Here is a 22,734-nt window from a genome sequence, read left to right as displayed (position 1 = left end):
CAGAGTTTCTGAAAACGTGTGTTCCATCCTTGGTGGATCATTTTACACGAGTAAAGTTTTCCTGCAAGTAACAACGCAAAGATGAAGCTGGTACTGTGTTAAGTTGGAGAAAGCCTGTCCTGTTTTGGTCACAATTTGGGGCATTAAACATTCCTACCAAAGACCCTCCCAGTCCTCTCTGGGACTTACTTTAGCTCTTGCCTGGGTGCACACGGATTTCGAACCGTGACATTAGGCGCATTTTTGTCCTTATTCATGAGTGTCAACATAGGCTTCAAAAGCCATTCCAACTTTCTTTAAGACTCATTTTAGCCATTGAAATTATTGACTGTTTGGACACAAATTTAATAAAAGAGCAGCAATAGCACAGTATGTTTCTCACAGAAACGGCCCTAATTTGAGGTGTACAACAGATTTTTTGAACTACGCTGTAGTTACGTTTCCCTGTAGCTCACACCGCAATTTTTGTTGCAAGACAAGTTTCGAAAAGGGTAAAGTATGCGCTCAACTTGCTAGACTTGCGACACATCAAGCTGCAGGAAACATAGTCAAAGTCGACAGTACTTAATGTTGCACATTGACGCTTCCCTCTTTCCTTAATAACACTGATATATCCTCCCCGCCCCGCCCCTCTCTCCCTACAAAAAGCGAGGAAACCATCGGTCCTATCATACTGACTAGCCTTAGCAAATGAGCCCGCAGTGACTTAGAATGAAACACTAAAGTTTGATTCAAAACAACTGTGTTCCATCTAGCATCATCAAACCCTTTCTGGCCGTGAGTGCATTGTAATACAGACAGTAAATGCTCGTTTGTAGCTCCTTTGAAAATTTTAGGCACTCTCAGTCGGGCTCTTCGCGACATACACCTTATGCTCTTAGACACGTGGGTTTATTGTCAGGTCCCTCAGTAGTTGACATTAGTTGACAGTAGTTGGCGTAAGGGGTCCTACTGGAGACGTTGCAAACTAACCCATAACCACACAGCTGTTAATGAAGTGACACCTTGCTACGCAAGGATAGGATCATAACAGTGAATTTTCGTTGCTGACAAACGCAGGTTAGAGTAAAACTGATAATTAATATCCCCATTCGACCTTCGTATATCCTTGGGTCTGAGTTTTCGTTCTCCCAGTAAATGCCAGAGGATAGAAAAAAAAGTGAAGAAAAAATACCATGAATCGAGCTTTAGTGCCATTATTAATTTTAGTAATACAGACTGCAAAAGCTTCATTAGGGAATAATAGTACATAGATGAAACTTTGCGGATAAGCTTAAAGAATTTTAAGCTGAGGAAGGTTAACTGAACAGTAACAGTCTGAAAACAATTCATGCTCCGGTTACGAAGAACAGCTTGCATTTCTCCCTGCTTGGTGGCAACGATTGAGGTTGAAATTTCTCTAGTACAGTTTGCAAAAGCATGTGGGGCGGAAACCGGATCAGGCGAAAGATCCAGTTTAAAGTTTCAAGTTTTGATTATGACATAATTTTTTCCAATATCACCGATTCCAAAATGCTGGAAAATACTGCAAAACAGTTCCTTGGTACTTAAAGGTGGTGCTGAGCGTTCCAACCGTAGTCTGAACAGCCCCAGTTCATCGTCACGAAAAGAAAAACCTTCGTTTACCGTCCCTTTGTAAATGTTCATACTCATCTTTCTGCGCACTAGTATAGAAAATATAGATTTGCACGTAGATTTAATATCCTTCCACACATCTTCGAATAATACGAAGTAACATCATACTGATACGGGTTAGCTGTTGAGATTGACACGGGTTAGATTTGAGATTTTTCTGGCATTTTCCTTGGCAACTGGAAACGTTTTACATTGAAGATAGCAGAGACAATAAAGAGCCATATATTCAGTGAGTATACGTAAATGCTAAATATTTCTTTTACCAGAAAGGCTATCCCATGACAGACGGATATATAATTTGTTCGTGACAGAAAAAAGAACTATTAAAAAACGTGAATGTTCGTGAATTTACAATCTAGTAACTCTGGCGGGAATGATTAATCCAGATTGTGGCTCTAAATGTTATCCAGCATTCTAAAATCTATTCGTTTCCACTCCGCTTGTACTCTTGCGGAGGTCAGCGACTAGGGTTAACATTTGCCATTGTACAATAATGCCACCAAATACTATGTGGTTTTCTTCGATGAAAACAACGCAGCAACAAAGGCACCAACAGGAGCCTAGCAGGGTTTCAGGCTATCAGGGAAGTAGCCATTGAAGTTATGTTAAGATGCCCAACACACCTTCGAACATTAAATTGATCTTGTGACAGAGTTTTCGATCCGGTCTTGTTCTTACTCTTGTCTGTACCTGTTGGCTTCATCGATGGTCGTAATAATCAAACCTGTGGAGATCCCAGCTACCAATGATGACCATTTCCGTGACAAAGCTTGCTATTCTTAGCACCAACAGTCCATACATGTTGCTGTGGAGCCGAACCCCTAGCTTTCTTCTCAAACACTACTGTAGGCTCCACACAACGTTTGACGAAAGAATCGAATTAGACGATCAATTTTAGCGGGAACTGACCTGCGCAGTCAATTCAGCTTGAATTTCTGAAACTTTACAACGTTAGTTCAAAATGGCGCATTCACCGTTTGTAGCGGTTTCTTTTTGCCAGTGGATTGGAATGATTACGTATTTTTATTTGAACTCTGCTGTGCCTCATGATCCCAAGGATTGCGGAATAGTAAGTTCTTCATTGTATTTGCCTAATCCTATCGGGGTATTTATCTGAACCATGAAACAGGCCTCACAAAGCTAATTTCCATAATAAGGCACATTTCACGCTGTCGAGGAAGCAAGAAGCATTCTATCAGTCGTGTCTGAGGTCGAAAGCAAAGCATTCCCTTGTTAGACAATTAAGACAATTAAGCTACGTGACTAAGTTAACAGCAACAGATATAGCTTTTAGTTACCATTCATTATTAGTGCTGAACTACCTGCCAGTTTAATTTGAAATAAGTGTTCCAAACGTACTTAAATCTGCAAGGAAGGACATTACAGATCCACAATAAATTGCAAGTCCTTTCGAGATTTTCCGGGTCTTAAGTTCACGGATGTTTATTATTCCGGAATCATTAATTGCCCGGCCCCTGAATATGCCAAAAATCTTGCTTATCAACACTGCTCGATTAAATAATTCATCCTTTCGCTGAATTATTCTCTCATATTTGGTTAGACACTGAGCTTGGAATTAGTTCTTTTCTAATTCTTGCTCTTCCTTCACAAAAAGACCAGTGCCGTAACTGAAAGTGAAGAATAGCAACACACGGCCGCGTTCCTTGATCGCGTGCTACTTAAATTAGAGGCCATTAGCTTTTGATCCCACTGATATACACAACCTTGAGAAAAATCTATGGGTAAAATGAAGTTGTGTTCATCATCATAATTTAAGCTGCACTAATTAAGCTCAGTGAAACGTGGAGAAGCTATTCTCCAATTCAATCATTCTTAAGATTTGCTTGTGGAAATTCCTTTACCGGATGTTCCCGTGACATTCAGTGTGCCAACTTCGCTGGCTATCCGATGATCAATCAGCTTGTTTCGGTTTTCTGGTATAGATTCAACGCAATTATCCATTCGAGCACCTAACTGGGATTTAAGATTTTCTTTCTCTCTGTCTTCCTCACTCTCTATGTATAGTATGTATCGTTAACACAATCACGAAGAGAATGCCATAGCCAGTGCATGAGAGCCTGTTACAATCGTTGATCAAACAAAGAAATGTATGGATACAAGAAGCTAAATTGTCTTCATTGACCGGTCTTCATTGTGGGTTTAAAAACGGCGGTGTCAGTAACAATTCGAGTAAAACTTATGATTCACAACACTACTTAGCAAGATCTTGACTGCTCATGAAATCAGACTAACGCGGGAAAAGTGAGGAAAATGTGCACGGTAAATCGAAGGGCTGTTTTTGGGTAACACCATTTTGTGCTCATGCACTGGAGCATTCATCCACCAAAAGGTGAATATAGCGTTACTGGTTAATTATGTAGAAAGTAAATCGGCTTGCTTGCTGAATTAACTTGGAGTAGTCACTGGTTTAAAAACAGCTGAAGACTTGACGGAATCGCTGACCCGGCGTTGTCATTAAATTCCCTGATCATGTTAGAACTGGGAGACAATACACTCAAGGCGCACGAAACTGAAAGTCAATCCAGTTTGTGTTAACATTGACAGAAACTCAACATTACAACTCCAAGGAGTCGTGTCCATAATTATCTGTGGATTTATCACAACGAACAAGTGTGTTCAATTGATCTAATGGAAGCAAACTTTTACTGCTTATTCTGACAGGGGTACACGAGCTTTAACTTCACTTCGAAAGTCATATGGCATGGGTTTTCAGTAACTAACTGTTACACTGTTAGGAAGGAAGCTATCGTATTTTAACTTGTTTTCTAAAATCTATTTTCCAATTTATGGAGGTTAGTTGCAAAGTTAGAATCTACAACTGATCCTTTTCAACTATCGCACACAATACTATTAATTGAAAGTGATCAGTTCTATTAATGAAAAGAAGCAAACTTAAAGAAAGCCCTCCACCAAGAAAACAAAACAAAACTGAAAGAGCCTACCAGGCCTAGGGTTTCTAGGTTACGAACATGATCAATTTCGTTCTTTCAAGATTGGGGTATGACTTTGGTCTAATTAAGCCTGTTTCAGAACTTCCTTACCAAATCGAACCGATTCGAACATAACGCGATGCCGCAGTGAGTTAACCGACTGCCAACAGATCGTGTTACAGTATTAAACCTTCCATAAATTGGTTTTAGATCCTTTACAATATGACAGTAAGCGTCAAATGCTCTGAAATCTTGATTACAGTAGTTAGAACGCAAAAATTATATTTGAGAACTATTTCAGTTCACAAGGTTTCTCCTTCGTGTCATTGATTATACATTCTGTGTATTCGTTTCCACAATCAGTAATAAACTGTGACAATTACACATGTGATCTACGTATTTTGTACAACAAATCGTTACTTTGATGCTGCAAGTTCACGAGTTTTCAGCGTCTTTCAACAGACATACTATAAAATGAGACACTAATTTAATTTGCTTTTGCAAGAAAATTCTACATTAAAAGATTACTCCAGCAAAAATTGGTGAACTTAATGCGTCTATCTGTAGTTGACCATCAACTTGATTATACGTATGATCACGGATACAGCAAAAGACATTATGATAGCCATTGTCAGACAGTCGACAATGCAACATTTCATAGTCTTTTCCCAGCTGTCATTTTGATCCAGCTGCTTGTACCTAACGAATGTCTTAAATTTTAGAAAGTTCTTGTATCGAGAAAGCTGAAATGTTTAGCTTGTCAAGACGGCATGGGACAAAAAGAAAAGCCTGAAGATCCGACGAATCGAGTCTAGCATACGGTCCTGTTAATGTTTCCTCTATTTGGAGATGAAACGTACGTTTTATTTTCCACTGTAATGTTTCGTGGAGCTCCATGAGAAATTGCCGGCTTAAAATCACGACTACTTTTTGTACATTTAGACGATGTAGATGGCATGAATTTAAATGAGGTAACCAGTGAAAATTTTAGAAAGGCAGCTGCGTAAATGAGTCGACCGTGATGAATAAAGTCATTTGATGACCGCTACTGTACCCCGCAAATTGACGAATATGTCCACTGTCCTTGGGTAATCCTTCCCAATAAAGTGAGTTTTTTTTTTATAAATTTAAAGTCACCTTAACACATTTGGGAAAATTAAACAAGTATTCCAAATTGTGAAATCGAAAGTGAAAGTGGACTATCTATAAGCTTAATTACAAACCATTTGCTCTTGCTGTTCAGGGCCAGCCAGAACGATCGAGTTAGCCTTCATTTACCTTTCATTGTCTATTGAATTATCAAAGTTATTCAATCTACAAGGACCAGCATTGCAAATTGCAAGATCATCATCACGACAAATTTATAGCTTCTTGGAAGCGTCACAACCTGTAGCCATTTTTCCACTGATTACACGTTTTGGATCACGGCTGCGGATGAGGAAGACGCTTACCTCAGTCCGTGAGCATGCATTTATTTCCATGGAATCTTCGTAGTCAGCAGTACTGCTCTACCGGGAAATAGCTTTTTGGTTCATCCTCTGAGTTATCTAAACATCTGAAAAAAAGCGACCCTTCCTCCTTCTCGTCCGTCCGTCCGTCGCTACAGAGGTGGCTGTATGTGGTTCAGTTACGTAGCAGCACTGATTTTGTCGATGCCTAAGTTCGGGCTGTTAAATTTTAATAGTGCACCGCCACCTAAACTACAATAAAATATACTCTACTTAACCAAAAACATCAAGGACTGAAAAAAGCGGCAAGTAAAATAACTTAATTTAACCTCAGAAAAAAGTTTTGACTTAATGGGTAATCACGCGAGCTAGAAAAATGCAGATCAATTATCCAAACAATCTTTCCCTACGAAAGGTGAGTTCAATTAACCCAGTAAGCATCGGGATTCAGTTAGGCTATTTGACCGTGCAATTATACCTTTCCCAAAAAAAATTTATTCACATACAAGAGAGTTAGCTCACATGCTGCGTAAACCAGATGATAAATCAGGTTGTTTGAACTATTTGAGAAATTATAATTCAGCCACACCAATCATCTTGAATAAAAATAAAAATCGTCTCTCTTTCCGATGGTTAACAAGAACAGGTTCTTCGGCATTAAACACATTGCGCATAATTCGCGATCATACAAAAAGTCGATCAAAGATTTACTAAAGTCTGGTTTGGTTTATACAACCTGGTGCTGTCGGAAAATTACCTGTTGTCTGTATACAGAGTAAGGTACAAAAGTCAAACGGCACTCTCGTCAAAATTACAAGATGGTTATAACCATCAATGAAAGTCTTGCAATTTTCATGGGGCTGCGAGAGCGTATATTGCTCTTTGTTTTAGAAATATCTGCTTACCTTTGCGTAGGTTAGGTTTCGACGCCGGACATCTTGCTGTATTTACAACATCCACCATTTTAGTCTTCCTCCCTGTAATAAGAAAGTAAGTGCTTATTGAGTTGAGAAATCTGTCGTCTTTTGTAAAATTGAACTTTGTCCGTCGGATTGCACACATGGGGATGGGACAAGTGACGTATTTTCTGCCGTCGGGTTGTATCTACACAAAGGATATGGAGACCAAAAGGCTCACTAACCTATAATCCATCCAAGTTTCCATCATGCGGAATGGAGGCGACATCGCAGCTTCAGAATTACATTAAATGAATTTGTTTTGTTTCATTTCATTTCATTTTATTTCATAATTGCAACGGAAATATCAAAAGGAAATAGTCAATCGTGAAACAATAATAGATTTAATGGAACCAAAATGCAAGGAAGTTTAAATAGCATTAAGCTACTTCAATTGATGTTTAAATCCTTTCGAAGTCAGATTTTATTAGGTCAACACTTAATGGGCAATCAAATGAATGCAAAACATTGTAATCTTACATACCATTTGTTATATCACGGCATCATTCCGCAGATCGATCTTCAAAGGAAAAATAATGAACTAATAAGGAATTCGTCAATGAAGCTAACTATATCCTAAATCATGGAAAAAAAAAAACTCACGGAGAGCTTCACTGAATGGAATTCTAGTTGGTTCTTCACATCTTCGACTTGAAATCAACGATTGAAGTACATTCTCCGTCCGCGCTTGCCCCTGAATCAGTTCAATTTAGCTACTCTGATAAACAAAGGAGAAACGAGAGATTGAAAGTACGAAAAAATAAATACAAGGGAATTTCCACCCGATCATGAAGATTATAACCTAAGAAGAGTCGTAATTATATCATCCTTTTAGAGCCAGATGATCCTGAGAAGAAAGTTTGCCGTTTTGAGACAAAAGAATCTTCCTTTTCCAACATCAATTGACATGAACTTTGAGCCACGCAAGCGACAAATCATATACCCAACAAACAGTCCTAATAAAAACTATTTTTTTGTAATATGTTTTCCTCCTTCAGGAGGTCAGTGTAGATAACAACGCGCTTTCGCAAGCGACTCATCCTGATTATATGTTGTCATGTCACGGCAGGCTCTTCACGCAGTACTTAGTAATACTTCTTAATATGAAAGTTTCCACCCATCTCACTTTCTATCTAAACACCACTGAACAAGACAATGGGGCATAAACTACCTGTTTTCCTCGCGCCTTAATTTGTGTTACATGGAGCCCGTACAGAGACAACACTGAATATGAAAACGCGTAAATCCCTCTGGGAACCGTTTGAGAGAAAAGCCTCGCTTCTACTCTGGAAACATTTTTAAAAAGGTGTCCGTTTTTAAAATAATTTTTGCGGCAAGGTGTGCGGCAAGGTTCAAATTCTTCGCATAGATATATCCCACATTATACGGATCGAGGGATCCCTTTCACCGTGGTAGTGGATTCCAGGCCATAAATTGGCCCAATTCAATATATGATATAACAAGAATCAACGCTCCGCATTTTGCCGACTATATCATTGCTCTGGTGGTGTTGGTTACGACAGCTAAAGTCGTCTGACTTTGAAAATAACAGCAATATTTTATGAGCAGTCAAATCCAGTGTTCTTTAATTCTGATCATTTTAAATTTCATCTATTAAAGTCATTTCATTCTAAACTCTGCAAAGAGCAAGTAAACCTTACACTTTAGCTATTCGATTGCTTTACATAAAATCTGTCAGCTTAAAATGTAGCATAGCGGGCCAACAAAGTTTTAATATTTTAATGGCAACTGAGTCCAATTAGTTTAAAAACAACTCTTAAGTAGTCCTAATTACAACTCCCTATTTCCAGCATGACATACGCCATGTTGTCCAAAAACTGTCCTCCGGCATTCCGGAAATAGAACTGCTCACCTACACTATCGATTTGTTATGTTGAGTGCTGGGCCAACTGTTTCGAACTAAACTTCATTTTACGGCGTCGGCTAGATCAATGTTTCTTTTGGGCTTCCAGCCAGCAACAAATTAAGTTACAGCACTTGGAAACATTTCTGCTGTGATACTGCAGTGATTCAAGGGATTCGATTATAGATTACACTCTGCTATGCTAACAATGTTAATGTTTCTACAGTTATTCATAAAATCATGACTTTGTTTACATGCTGTATAAAGAAAGCAGGGAAGTTTTAGCCAATAGACCATGTTAAGTTTTCGATTGAGTACAGAGGAAACTTGTTGATTGTGATTCTTTTAGTAGTTACTGCAGCTCACAATCATTTGACTGATTTGACATTTGCAACGCGGTCAGAAGGGTAAACACCACTGATTACTACAAATTCTTCAAATGAAAATTACTATAAAGCGAATAAAAGTTAGCAGTTGTAGGCTGAGATGAAATGTTTCTATCAAACGTGCAACACACCAGCGCAGAAGCAGGTCTCGGTGTCCTAATTATGGCATCACAATACAATATATAAGTCGATGCAAAAATCGCACAAGTATTCATGCTATACACTTTAGTACCAGCTTCTTAAAAAAATATCCCAAAACATTTGTAGGAGTCACCTGACTCCAATAGTCACTGAACGCTAGTACTTGTACAACTGAATATTACCGAAAAATTCGGTGGTCTATGCTTTTACTCCCAAATAATAAACACTGATAATAAAAAAGCATATAATTAATGTCCTTGTGCTACTATGACCCAAACACTATTTTGTAAAGCGTTGGTAAAGTCACAGTCATTTAAATAAAAGTCAACTGGGAAGAATTTATGAAGCCACAAAACGAATGATAAAGTTTAACAGAGTCAGAAAGCGAGCAACAGTCGATACTACAACTGAAGCAAGCTCTCTATTAATAAATCTATCTGCACTTCTACATCCAATTCATGGCATTTAATTTCTTGTAACAGTACTAGCTAATGAAATGTTTTCACCACCGCAAACTTATCTCGAATCGTCCTCTTCTTCCATAAATCGCGTATTGTGAACATAGTTGCTGAAGTTTATTCACAAAAGACGACTGAGAATTCTTCTGTAGCTATAATCGGTCGCGAAAAAAGCTGTGCAATAATACCACCCCCCAGGTTTATTTCCCCTTTTTATATAGACCTCCGGCTCGGCCTTGTACTGGCTGTAGAATCAAACTTAAAATTCGATAATCAAACAGCAAATCATATTCTAGAAATAAATACCAAAAAAACTTCTCTAATTTCCATCCATTTGTAAACCTAATATGCGATTTTCATTTCAACGTCTTAGTAAAGTTCCGGGGGAAGCCTTTATTGGAAATATCGCGCAAGTTTGAACTCTACACATATCAAAACATGTTGCTTTTTTTTTTGGCACATACCTATCATTGTTAAACGCATTTAATGGCATCAGTGCTTCAGTGAAGGCACAAACGCAATAGTATAAATAATTCAAGGTTAGGGAATTACAGAAAATCATGATTCGGATCACCATACGACGTGAAAAGATGTAAAGGAAAAGAGAATAACTGTGTTACAAAAACATTTCCTTCAGCATTTCGTCTCGGTTTTTCTTTCAGAGCTCTGTAAATAACCCACTTAAACTCTCGTTCACGACTGTGTATCAAAGAAGCATGCAAGCTGTGTTTGTGTTCCGGTCTTTGTCAGAAGAATTTGATCTAATTTGCGCCCTGTCAAATTTGTCAAATTGTCTGTCAAATTTGCGACCTGTTTTTCGGACTAAATTATAACAAAATCCTTAGCAGTATAAACATGCCAATCACCTCACCTAGTCAATGGCCAGCAAATGGAACAATTCTTCAACAACCCGCATATTCAATTATTTCTGGGCTACCTTCATTTACAACTTCCACAAAACTTGATCTCGATGTGGTTAAAATTATTTTTCTTTTAAGTATGTCAATATATCTCCAATATACACTTATGTCCAGAAATACACCTTACCCTGAATTTGGGTACTTCATAAAAAAACAGACCTTTTTGTCGTTTTCACATTACTTCATGTTTGACAGAATTATTTGTGTTTTAATAAGAATTAAGGTTAGGGGCCACCTTGTGATGTCTATCATACAGTTCATGAGTCTCATTAGCGTGCCTTTCTGGACATTCAATATAAGCATATTCACCGATTACTATTTGTTGTTCTGCGACTATCCAACAATTTATGCAGCAAACTTCATTCCAAGCCGGACGCTTTAAAACAAATATCTTCTGGGCTCTATTTATTTCTACACAATTTCTTGCCTTTAAATATAACGTGAGCGAGAACTGACAACTTCGAACAGGGTCTAAATTCTGAGTTCACGGCCTTCACTGAATCGGTCTGGAAATCTGTGTTAGTCATGGTATAGTTTCAAAGAAAGTGGAGTAACAAAAAGATAAAAAAAAATACTGGTTGATAATTTTGAAACCCTCATACAAGGTCTTTTAGTATTTTAAGAGAGGAAGCTGCAATTTCCAAAATGATCATTAACTCAATATTTTTTTTAAATTATATATTTACTTCATCTTTATCTTTTTATATCATTTTTGTTTTATTTTCCTCTTGCGCTGTTGCTCTGCGAGGTAGATCTCTTCCCGTGAAGCTCGAAACACTTAGTAAATCCTAGTAAGCTCTTCTATTTTGAAAGAAAAGTTGTGACAGTACAGGCAATAGTTTGAAGCTGAATAATTCGGTACTGTCTCTTTTGTGAGGTCATTTCGGTGTCAAGCGGTGATCAGTCATAAATTACTCAGTCACATTTCTAATTTCGGCCACAAGGCTTTGTTTTTCGAATGCCATCATTTGAGTAAATAAATCTGCAGCATTTTGTGAAAGTGTAATCCAAAAACCATGTAGTATGAATTAAAAACTGAGATGAAACAAATAAATTTCACCCATTTAAAACTACTATGGCTACATACATTTGAATGTTAACATTCAACAATTAACAAGTACTGATTGTCTACAAGTGAGGAGAGAAGAAAACGTATATTTGCTTGCTTTACAACAAAATGATGACATGCGGTGACTGTAGCTTCTCTGCTAAGCTTTTCCAAGTTGCATTTTTGTTGCTTTCGCTGTTCCAACTTTCGTGTTCTGTTAGCAGTAGCAAGCCAAGCCACGTGCATTGAATAAACTGATGTCAACCACAACTTTGGAAGTTGCACGATTCTTTCCACGCGATATCTTCAAGGCAGCCAAATTTTTCGTATCGACTAACAGCAAATGCTCCAAATGACTTTAGGCCATGTAGTACTGGCTAGGTCGAGGCAACAGCCGACTTCAGTTGCCATTTCGCTGGCAAGTAAGCTTCCAAAGTAAACATGTAACTTCAGTTAATGTTCGATAGAGCCAAGGTGACTGATTCAGTTGCCCGGCAACTGAAAATCAGTTAATTTGCGCTTTCTAATTGCGCTATCGTGGTTAGCTGGTCAAACCGGCATCAAGCTTACGGCGAGATATACTTATGTGTGTGGACGCTGGGTGTTAAAGTTCTCCCTTCAGTTATCCGGAATACGAAATTCCTGTTACAAGTCTATAAGATCCGTACACTTTCTTGCCCTTCTGAATATGCCATGCCACGTCCTTATATTTGTCGTATATATGACTTTAAGGAACCGTATGACGATCATTCCATGCAGAAGCAAGAACATGCTTTTTGTCGTGGTCCAACGACTGCTCATCGTTCTTTGCGTTCTTTGGGCAGGGCCCCAATAGTGATCAGCATCAGGTTTCTCCCTTAGACATCACTACTTGATCAAACATGTATTTAGTGAGAATGAAAGGCATGATCAACAAACATGAAATGCATGGGTATTTAAGCAAATTCTCCCAACTGGTACCAAAGGGAATATATGTGGAACAATTAGGAGAATTTGGATGTTGATACTGAAGCTTAAGGGGTTAATTTCAGTAGAGTTGACACATGAGAGTTTTACATGACAAGCCGACGCACACAACTGATCGTTTTTTCTGATAATGTCAGTGCCAGAAATTCACAGCCATGACCCGATGTCTTTAAAGTTTCCGTGAGACAAAGCCTTGTTGGCAAGAATCTGCCTCGAATCACGAGACAAAACAGGAAATCAATAATGGATCCTTGCCATTGAACCATTGCTGAAAACATATCACCTAGTGACATATAACATTTATTTTGAAAAGCCACCATCTTGGATCAGCTTACTATCTTACTATCTTGGAAGCCTCGATTTCTTTAAAACTGGAGAAAACCATCCAAATTAACTTAAATTTTATGAAAACCAATAAATAAATGCTAGAAAGGTGATAATTAGGTAAGTAGGTAGGTCAAATAGCAAGAATCCAAATTTTTAAAACTGAGCAGCGATCGTTGACAAAAAAAAGAGAACTACAATGAGGATATAAATGAACCGCTGGAATATGTGCATGTTCCGGTACTCATATGAGGACTACCGGCCAGTGACAGAGCAAAATCCGCTTCGGATAGGGAATTCTTTAGGTCAGCACAGTATGTACTTGTTGTATTACTTATGGTGGATTTGATCCCTATTCAACAAACCAGATAGCAAAAACAAAAGGCATGACCACTCATGCACAAAAAGCGGACCTTTGATCGTCTATGAGTGGGCGTCGAAGCACAGGCAGCTGAAGCTCATGTGATGAGAACGTGCACTGGGTATTGTCTGAGTTAAATTAGTAGGAACTTGACCTTTCCGTGAAAACGATCGATTTAACAAATAAAGAAGCCTCGACCGTGTTTTGTTCTATTGTAAAAAGCACGCAGGAAGCGTCTTGAGCACGAAAGAAGTGTACGTTGAAACACGAGACGTACGTAGTCGAGTGTTTCTCCCTACTTCTTGAGTGCTCCAGCCGCTTCCTAAGTGCTTTACAACAGCACAAAGGACAGTCGAGGCTTCTTCATTTGTTTTATGATAAAGAATCATTTTATTTCTCCACGCATTCACGCTCATTTTCAAAACAAACTTTCTTTTCCAAACGAACAGTAGTGGCGTCAGCGTGCATCTGTACTCTCATCTCCCTCATAAATCACGCTAAAATAAGCCAATCACAATCCTTGTTAGAATGCTTTAAACAATTTCATTGGTTGAACAAGACGAAAACTGTAAAACATGTTGAAGCAAAACATCAAAGTTCACAAACTTTGCCTAGTTTGAAAGTAACGCCAGTGCTTCTTCAGAGTTTTTCCGTTTAAAATTCACGATGAAAAAGTAAAATGTATTTCTTTTTTTTAATTCTCCAGAGTCTCTCCTGGCGAGCAACCGTAAGCCAAAGAGCCAGAGGACTCTGGGCACGAGAATGGGCGCTGGCCAAAAGGGTCGCGGTACTGGGGACAAAAATGATGACATGTTATTGATTGATTGTTTTTTAATTTTCTTTTACAGACTTCTCTATTTTTCAACGCTTTAACGTTGGTGTTAAAAGGCACAAGAATTTGAGATGTTCTCTTTTAAAGAATTATTTGATTGTGACTGGAAGATGGATGTAGACACCACTGAAAATAACCAGCACTACGCATTAATGATTACAAGTGGGACGCCTGTGAAACAGGAAAAAGGAGAGTCATTCTCCCAAGCGACCTATCATCACACCGCTCCATTGCCGCAGGGTCCAAACCCCTATACAGACCCTTTGGGTTGTATAAAAATAACCAATGTCTGCGGATCTTTACCTGACGATTTCTATGAAGAATTCAGCGAGAACCAGATTGATAGGCGCTTTGTTCAACTGCCACCGATGACAGAAGTTGGTACTATGATCCAGGAGCGCATTTTCAGGTCAATGTACCCTGTAGAGATAGAGGTGAGAATCTTATCCAAGTGCTTATGTATAGCTCAATGAAATCACCAGGAACAAGGACCAAGGAACAACTTAAACTTAAGGTCCTGAGATGACAGTGGAGTCCGCCAATGTGTGGCTATTTCTCCAACTTTTTAGCTACCATTTCATTGTAGATATTTTAGCTTAAATGTTTCCCTACAGTGAACAACGTATCATTACCGTTACGTTAGGGTGTTACTGCTCTTGGGCACTATCTCCTCTCCATGCTTTCCAATCCACATCTATCTAATAAAGGATGAGTCACCGGGCTTCAGTATTTTATGGAGCATGAAAATTATTCCCGTATTTGATTGATTGATTGATTGATTGATTGGTTGGTTGGTTGATTAATTTATTGGTTGACTGGTTGGTTGGTTTATTGATTGATTGATTGATTGATCGATTGATTGGTTGGTTGGTGGGTTGATTGATTGATTGATTGATTGATTGATTGGTTGCATGGTTGGTTGGTTGATTGGTTGATTGCTTACTTGATTGATTAATTGATTGATTGATTGATTGATTGAGTAATTACTGATCGATTGGCTTTTTTAGTAATACTCCTAAGGCGTTCTTCTTCTCCATACAACAAGTTATATAATTCGGTAAGACATGTTATGACAGCCTTCTGACAGGTGTTTTAAAAGTACAGTTAAGTGGAAATTTCAACAGCTTAACAAAGAAAAAAAACGCAAAAAGATAAGAGAAATATTTCCGACAGAATTAAAACTGTGGTTTTCTTTTTATGGAAAAACTGCTGTCAACCTTTTAGTGGAAAGCAATATAACTTTATCTATTAAAGTTATCGTAATTTTTCGCGAAAACCTCTAATTGCACAAATGTTACAAGAATGTGAATTTAAGGCAAGAAAACTTTGAGTGTGGACGATTTAATCCAGGAATAAAATTAGCTGGCTTGAACTGTATGATTATAATTTAATCACAATTCAGTTTTCATAATTCAACTGTATTAAGAGTGAGAGAGAAGAGTCTTGACTAATCAATCAAACAATCAATCAATCAATCAATCAATCAATTAATCAATCTGGTACCACCTAATTTATCGTTTCCTGTTTAGGAAATCGTGTCTGAAGATGAAGACGGTCCAGTAAGTCATGTGACTTGTAAAGCCAAATTGCCTCTGTACCACTTAAGTAACCAGATGCAAACAACAAGCTTCCAGATGCAAGGAATCGAAAACAGTGCAGCACCGGCGGTCTATCAACCGTTATATAATAACAGTGGTGGTTACCGTCCACGGGGATACCAACAGGGTCCACAGCAGTTGATTCACGCTCTAATCAGTAACGCTGATGGTAATAACTACAGTTGCCCTGCCAGGTGCCCCTGTGTTTGCCACGTGTCATCTTTAAACGTTTCTTCTGACTTAGCAGTCTTTGATGAGGAAAACCAGCGTCCTTGTGTAATTATGGCGCCCGTGAACCGTGGGAATGAAGCAACCTCGATTGTGACTCATGTCCCTTTACAGGTAAAGGAGCCTAAGAAATTTCTTGTTAACTGTTCACAATGAAATAAAACCAAAGGAACAGGAAGGAAGTCTTGTGACCCAGGACAAAAAATGTTTCACCCTAAACATGTTTGCGTAAAAGCAGAGGTAAAACTATGATTGCTTTTGTTTCTTTGTTGTTTTTTAATTTCTAAATACCAATGTTAAGAAAGACCAGCAATAGCTCTTCAGTAGCTTCCAGCCAACGGTACCGTTAACGACTTTATGTGAAGATCCAACAAAAAAATCAAAATTTGACTCTAAAAGGGGTGACAGGATTGTAACAGTGCTAACTCAGCTATATTGTAAAAAACGTTATTTTAAACAGATTGGTGGCCACCTTTTCAAGCCCTCGGAAATCTCCACTGAGCGGAGAACTAACCAGATGGTAAGTACTGGAAATTTAGATTTTTCTCTTTTCTCTTTCTCTTTCTCTTTCTCTTCTCTGTTTTCATCCATCCACGCTATAGAAACGAAGCGTTTTCAAAAGTCTCCGCTTTCATGGGCGTTTTCGCGCGTTTTAGTGTGGACAACAGGTGAAACCGCATGGAAAAGTATGCGTTTTCAAACGAAGCACACAAACAAAGCAAAAGTTTGCATACATAACATTTTATTTAGGACTTTCCCAAACATTACTTGTTGAATCTCAGTTTCTTCTCAGCTCGAGAGAGCGCCAACTCCGGCCCCTTCGGATGGCTTCAATGTCGGATGATGTTCAATTAAGCGGTTAAATCGCAACAATCGTTATTCAAACCAATGCTGAATACAAATCGAACACTAGAAACAGCTTTCAAGCACTGAACCGGAGTAAATGGATTTTAAAGGACGCTATTTATTTCAAAACCTGAAAGGAAGTTAGTTTGTCGCCCCATGGCACGGGATTCAAAACAAAAAAATGAAATAGTACGATGAAAACATCTTCCAACTATCCACTTACTTCGTAGCAGCTCTTGACCATCTTGACCAAAATCTCTCCCACACCTCTTCGTTACCTGTGACTTGCAGCGCCTTTTCAGACCCCCGGGGGCACTGGCACCATTTGCTTCCTTATATGGAGATGGGCACTGTAACTTCTTACGAGCTTCTTGCGACCGATCGAGTTTGGTTCCTACCCAGGGGGGAATATGAGTTAACTTTCGTGCACTTATCGCCTACGCATGGGACGCTTTGTTACTAAGCCTAAACGAATACTGGCTGCATAGCTTTGAAACAAGTGGAGCGTTTTTCAAGCTTTTCTACCAGAAATATACATGGAGAAACTACTAAAATCGAGTAATGAAACTTTATTTGAGTTTTTTATGTAGTCGAAACCCATTTTTCCTATAGCCCATGCTAGAACCTTCACGATCATGCCCCCCACTCCTTCTTTTTTCCCCTCTCCCCTTCCACTTCCATAAGACTATAAGCTGGAATTGTTGGTAGTCTTTTTTTCTCATCTGTCCTTGAGCGAAATGGAAATTTTTCTCATGCCGGATTAAGTACTGTCGTATGCATTTTTTTCTTTATCTTCTCTCTGGTTATGTACTGTAAAACTTTAATTGTTTATATAATAATACGAAGAACTTTGAAATAAGATGCTAAACAAATAGCCCAATTTTGATATATTAAAATTCAGCCTGAAACAATAACATCGCTGCGGGGCTCCGGGGAATAAATTGTAGAGTTTATATGGGTTTATTCCCTGAAGCCTCGCAGTGATTTTTATTGTTTCAGGCTGAATTTTAATATATCGAAATTGGTCTATTCAAACGCTCACAACTCAACACAACATATTGCATTAACGTGACATGTATTTGTTTGATGACTGGCAGCCAGACCTTAATCCAGTCTTTCTTTTAGAGACAACACTGTCGTAAGCAATCGCCAAAACCTTTCTTTGCGCCCCTGAAATGTAATCAAAACTATTTTTTGAAAATATTTTCCATCAAAATATCTCAGCTGTTATTTCTCGCGAATGGTATTGCAGCTGATATACCATCGCCGCTAAGCCAATCAAAACTCCGGAATTACAGCATCCACTAAATAATTAAGATAAGATTTTCGACATTTAAGCTACTTGTCTCCCAAAGTGATGTAGCGTTCTCATGATGTAACTCTTAAATTTTTGTAGGTATTGGCTTCATTTACCATATTTTGTAACCATTTTTTTTTCTTAACCAGCTTTCATTTGGGTGTCGAAAGTAGTTTCCGTTTGCTTTGGTTTTACTTTACTTCGCTCTGTGATTGGCTCAGCAGAGCAATACGCAGCCCTTAGAGCAGCTCACAGGACTGGCTGACAAAAACAAAAGCGGAGCAATCAACAAACGACAAAGACAATGGTCCCTCACTAACTGTGAAACAATAGAGCTGCGTGATATACAGGTCCAATGAAATTAGAAGTTCAATTCAAAGTCGCACCTCTTTGTAAAGCCATGAGAGGCGATTGGACCAAAACCAATCCCTATTCTGACTCACTGTCTAAGTCTATGTTCACACGGGACCAGTTCCAAATGGTTTTGGTCTAAAAATTGTGACGGATAGGCCTTTTGTTTACACGGGACCTGCTCACCGTACTGTCAATTCGTTCCCGATCAGGTCCGGTAACTGGACCTCCAGAAAAGCAGGTCCAGTTTTGGAACCGTTTCGGTCCCAAATGGATCTGCCACCGTGTAAACACCTGGACCAGTTCCTTTTGGTACTAGCAGCACAGTTAAGCTTGGGTACTAGTTGAATTTATCGTGCTTCGGTCTAGAAGTACATGCATGAGGAGGCAAAAAGCCGTTGTTTTGGTCGGCATACTTCTTGGTTTAACTGCCTTAAGGCAACTGACCGTCGTCCAAATGGCTGTTAATACAATATTCCATCGGAAATCTTGGAAGGATATCTTTCGAGAAACCTTTCAATGATGTCTTCATATTTTCTTTGAACAGTTTCCCAATCTTTTCCGTTTGAAACCTCACAGGCTTTGTAATCTGTAATAACTTTTAAGAGAAGGGATAATTCATCGTCCGTCTATCTGAAGGCTTTATCTCCTTCCTCTATCGAATTAGCCTTATTTGGCGCCAACGTGTATTCTGCGGATGCTTAACTGGTAGAAACAGCTGCTTTTCTTACTTCGATTGAGTAAAGAACCATAACGGACCGGTCCCGTGTGGCCTGACGTTAATAAACGGAACGGTGCCTTGTCAACAGAAGTGTTCTGTTCCAGGATAGGGTCGGATCCATTTGGGACGGTCCCTTGTGAACATAGCCTAAATAACCACGAAAGCAGCCTGCGTGCAACGCTGGTATGTTTGTAACGCCTCGGTGTTTTAAAGTCAATGCCACCCATGTCTCGTGGGACTTCATCTGCCTATTTAAGCAAAATATTCCTGCTCTTTGGTCCTTATCGCCAAGTTACGCCGTTCTGGGATTTCAGAATGTTTCTTCACCCACCCACCTCCCCTTCGGCGACGTGTCCTACTTTTCGTTTCCCTGTCTTACGACCTTCTATCTTCGCAAAATCTCGCCTCCCATACCTTAATTCAGTAAAGGCAGTGAGTGGTTGTAATGACAGTGAAAAAGGTTTACGATTTGCTCCCGCTCTTGCCGCCAGTTACATGTGCTTGCTTCGAATTCTGATTGGTTATTTGCGTAGTAGGTGTCAGAGTAATTGTTTTGGCTTTGGTTTTACGACAATCAATTGAAAACTACTCATTACTTGATAGTTATCAATTTGTGTTCTTTGCTATAGAACCAAGATGATCCAGACTCTGACGATTCTGAGGAAGAAGAATATTTCCGACGGGCCATGAATGGGAAGCTAACCCGATTCAAGCTCGCTAAGGAGGACTGGGATAGGATTCCCCTCAGTACGTTTCCTAGCGGTGGGCGATTGCTAGGTGGGGACTGGACCCGAATCTTCTCCATCAAAGTGAAGAATAGCAACCCATGGTGCGATTTGCGCTTCAAGAACAACCACGTGAGATCGGCCAATTCCCGTAAGAGGCACTCTGCACCGTTTTTCAGAGGGGCTGGTGAATGCAAGCGTCCCGAATGTGGACTGAAAATTGCATTTGTCATTCATGAAGAGAGAGGAAAATACGTGGATGTCAAGTACATCGGAAATATTTGCCACAAAGTTCAGGCATGAAGTGACGTCACTGATTATTAGGAAGGAGCAAGCGATTTGTTGCCTGACTGAACCGTAATCACAAACTTTTAGTACGTTGATTCTTTTTTCCCAATTTGTTATTTAGTGCAAAAATTTTGTTGGTAAAAAAAAAAAAAAGAGAGAGAGAGATTTAGTTAAGCCACAACGTTCTATTTTTGACTGTATTGTCCTTTAAGGCCTTAAAGGAAGAAAATCATTCCTTTTGATTTTTAAGGAGAAAAATATACCAATAATCATAGCCGAGAAGTCAGCCCATTTAGGATAACGGAGACAGATAACATATTGTCTGACCGCAATCAGTTTGTTTTAGCGCAATACAGTATGACGATCAGTTTTACTCAATTGACTGATGTACGCTTTACTAGAGCACAGTATTTTATGATAAGAGAATATGGCAATATAGACAAAGTTAAGAAAATAGTGATAGCACGATTATGAATAAAATAAATAAAAAATAAATACTTAATACTTGTAACGCGCATTTTAACATGGCGTGAATATCGGATCATGAATCCCTTAATTGTTAGCAGTTGTAGTTTTTCATACAGAAATATTTGTTCAGATGGAAGATAACGCAGAATATTGTACTGTCCATGAATGATTTATTTTGTTTTTGTTTTGATTTCTACTCTTAGCTACTTTGCACGGCAATGACGAAAAATTAAGGAAAGGTTCAATTAGGCTCTAATATCTATTTGTATACTGGAAAAGACCACGGTTGCCATTGCTGACCATAACAAGTGGAAGAATAAAGAGCTTCCTAACCTTTCACTATGAAGTTGATATAACTAGTAATTTCCGTCCAATCCTCGCAGACCGGAAACTGGCTGCAGGAATTCCTGACACACCAGGTCGTTTACCGAGGAACAACTGACCCGCCCCGCGCAACAACATCATGAATTTTATTTGGGCGGTTTATTAGGAACCGTTGTTTCAACGCTGCAGCCCATATCATGCAGAAGTGTGGTCCTACGGAATCTTTCGTGTACTTGGTGTCGTTAGTGGGGACAACAAGCACGGCATTGAAATTCTTATGGTTGTTGCCAGGGGCCTTCGATCATCCTATGGAGAGCATCAGAAGCCATTGATACTCGCCGTTACAACGAAGATGGTGGGAGTTCGATCGAAGCGTACAAGTCTCAAAAGTCCCACCAAAGAAAAAAGGGCACTGTGAACAGTGCACAGTAATTAGTGTGAAGCCAAAAATTCTATAATTCAGCTGGCTATTGTTGATGTACTATAGAGCATCTCTGTAGCCTTCAGCCATGTATTTCCCCACGAAGCCGCTTTCTGGGTGGGTACAAAATGTTCGCTGCTCTCCGCATGTTTGCCTTGTTGACAAGCACGTGCATATCCATTCCATTTGAGACAAGACTTTGTAAATTCTTATCGCTTTCCTCTGATGAAGGCTGAAGTTTTGGCCGAAAAGTTGTGTTTTTTCGGTCGTCCCGTAGCTCTTTCAGACTTCTATTTTTACTGGTCCCTACATCCTGTAGCTGCTATTGTTCTCAGACGAGGGTTTATTGTTTCATATCCTATTACCTATTGTTTCGTTTTCCAATCACAGACCTCGCCTGGAACAGCTAAACGGGGTCGTTTTCTTTCTTTCTTTTTATTTTTTTTGTAAGCATTTGATTTTTTATACGTTTACATATTTTTAAGTATTAGATAAAATATGAGCGGGAGATCTGTATGGGCGTTTACAGATATCGATCGGACGCGAATATTTTATCGTACTTGTGAAATGAAACAATAAATTGAATGTATTGTGTTTAGAATTTTAATCAGTAGAGATCTGTAACGAAAGTTAATGAATACTAATTAGTTGAGCAGGGGCTTGTACCAAAAGCTAATTCTACCGTCTAATAATTCATTGATTTGTATTGGGGTTTACAGAGGTGTACATGTGACTTAAATTCTACCGTATTGATTGGTCATAACTTTGATGAATAATTAATGAATTTTACAACCAGAGAAACGTTTTAACTATCAGTTATAAACATTTTTGTTAAAAATGGCTCCATTCAACGGGAACTTGAAATCTGTCCACAGTAGAATATTTGGGTTTTTGTACAAACACTTTTGCGCTATGCTAGCTTCAAGTTTTCCACGGCTGTCGTAATACAAGGACCTCCGCTCTCCCTCAACCGCCTCTTTTTCAACCAAATTCTCGGTGTTTGGAAATGGCTTGAAACACTCTACCTCGTGTTTAATATATTACATTAAAGTCAAACAAGTGCAATTTCACAATGGCGTAGGTAGTTACTCCCACACTAATCACATGCCAACCAGTGCTGTTAATGTTGTTTTTTCTTTTTTTACGCGATCAATATGGTAAACAATGAGAACTGCGA

The 22,734-nt window shown here is 38.9% G+C and overlaps 2 protein-coding genes across 7 annotated transcripts in view; one reads left to right on the top strand and one right to left on the bottom strand.

Moving 5' to 3' along the window:
• LOC146487164 (uncharacterized) overlaps positions 1 to 22,734 on the bottom strand; it is an 81,449-nt gene that overhangs the window by 26,358 nt on the left and 32,357 nt on the right. The window contains exons 1-3 of one of the 6 annotated variants that reach the window (XM_085086136.1): positions 11,926 to 12,741; positions 7,475 to 7,510; positions 6,940 to 7,011 (exon numbers count right to left, since the gene is read on the bottom strand). In XM_085086136.1, coding sequence (XP_084942262.1) covers positions 6,940 to 6,997 — 58 coding nt within the window. In that variant the 5' untranslated portion in view covers positions 6,998 to 7,011; positions 7,475 to 7,510; positions 11,926 to 12,741. Of the gene's footprint in view, positions 1 to 6,037; positions 6,897 to 6,939; positions 7,012 to 7,175; positions 7,350 to 7,474; positions 7,511 to 11,925; positions 12,742 to 22,734 lie in introns of those variants that run through there. The other 5 variants (XM_085086159.1, XM_085086144.1, XM_085086151.1 and 2 more) reach the window with 5 other exon arrangements.
• On the top strand, positions 631 to 21,151 carry LOC146487165 (uncharacterized). Its single transcript, XM_085086178.1, has 5 exons — positions 631 to 1,059; positions 14,307 to 14,724; positions 15,820 to 16,230; positions 16,577 to 16,636; positions 19,961 to 21,151. The coding sequence occupies exons 2-5, from the start codon at positions 14,362 to 14,364 to the stop codon at positions 20,357 to 20,359; spliced, it is 1,233 nt and encodes a 410-aa protein (XP_084942304.1). The 5' UTR covers positions 631 to 1,059; positions 14,307 to 14,361; the 3' UTR covers positions 20,360 to 21,151.

Source organism: Pavona decussata, unplaced genomic scaffold (genome assembly GCF_977016875.1).
Source record: "Pavona decussata unplaced genomic scaffold, jaPavDecu1.1 SCAFFOLD_16, whole genome shotgun sequence".
NCBI lineage: Eukaryota > Metazoa > Cnidaria > Anthozoa > Scleractinia > Agariciidae > Pavona > Pavona decussata.
The sequence above is the reverse complement of the archived record's forward strand: the minus strand, read 5'-3'. Positions and strand labels throughout refer to the sequence as shown.

Coding starts and splice junctions, on each gene's coding strand:
- LOC146487165 (XM_085086178.1), top strand. CDS start 14,362: ATGTTCTCTTTTAAAGAATTATTTGATTGTGACTGGAAGATGGATGTA. Junction 14,725..15,819: donor TGTACCCTGTAGAGATAGAG/GTGAGAATCTTA, acceptor TTTCCTGTTTAG/GAAATCGTGTCTGAAGATGA. Junction 16,637..19,960: donor AGCGGAGAACTAACCAGATG/GTAAGTACTGGA, acceptor TCTTTGCTATAG/AACCAAGATGATCCAGACTC.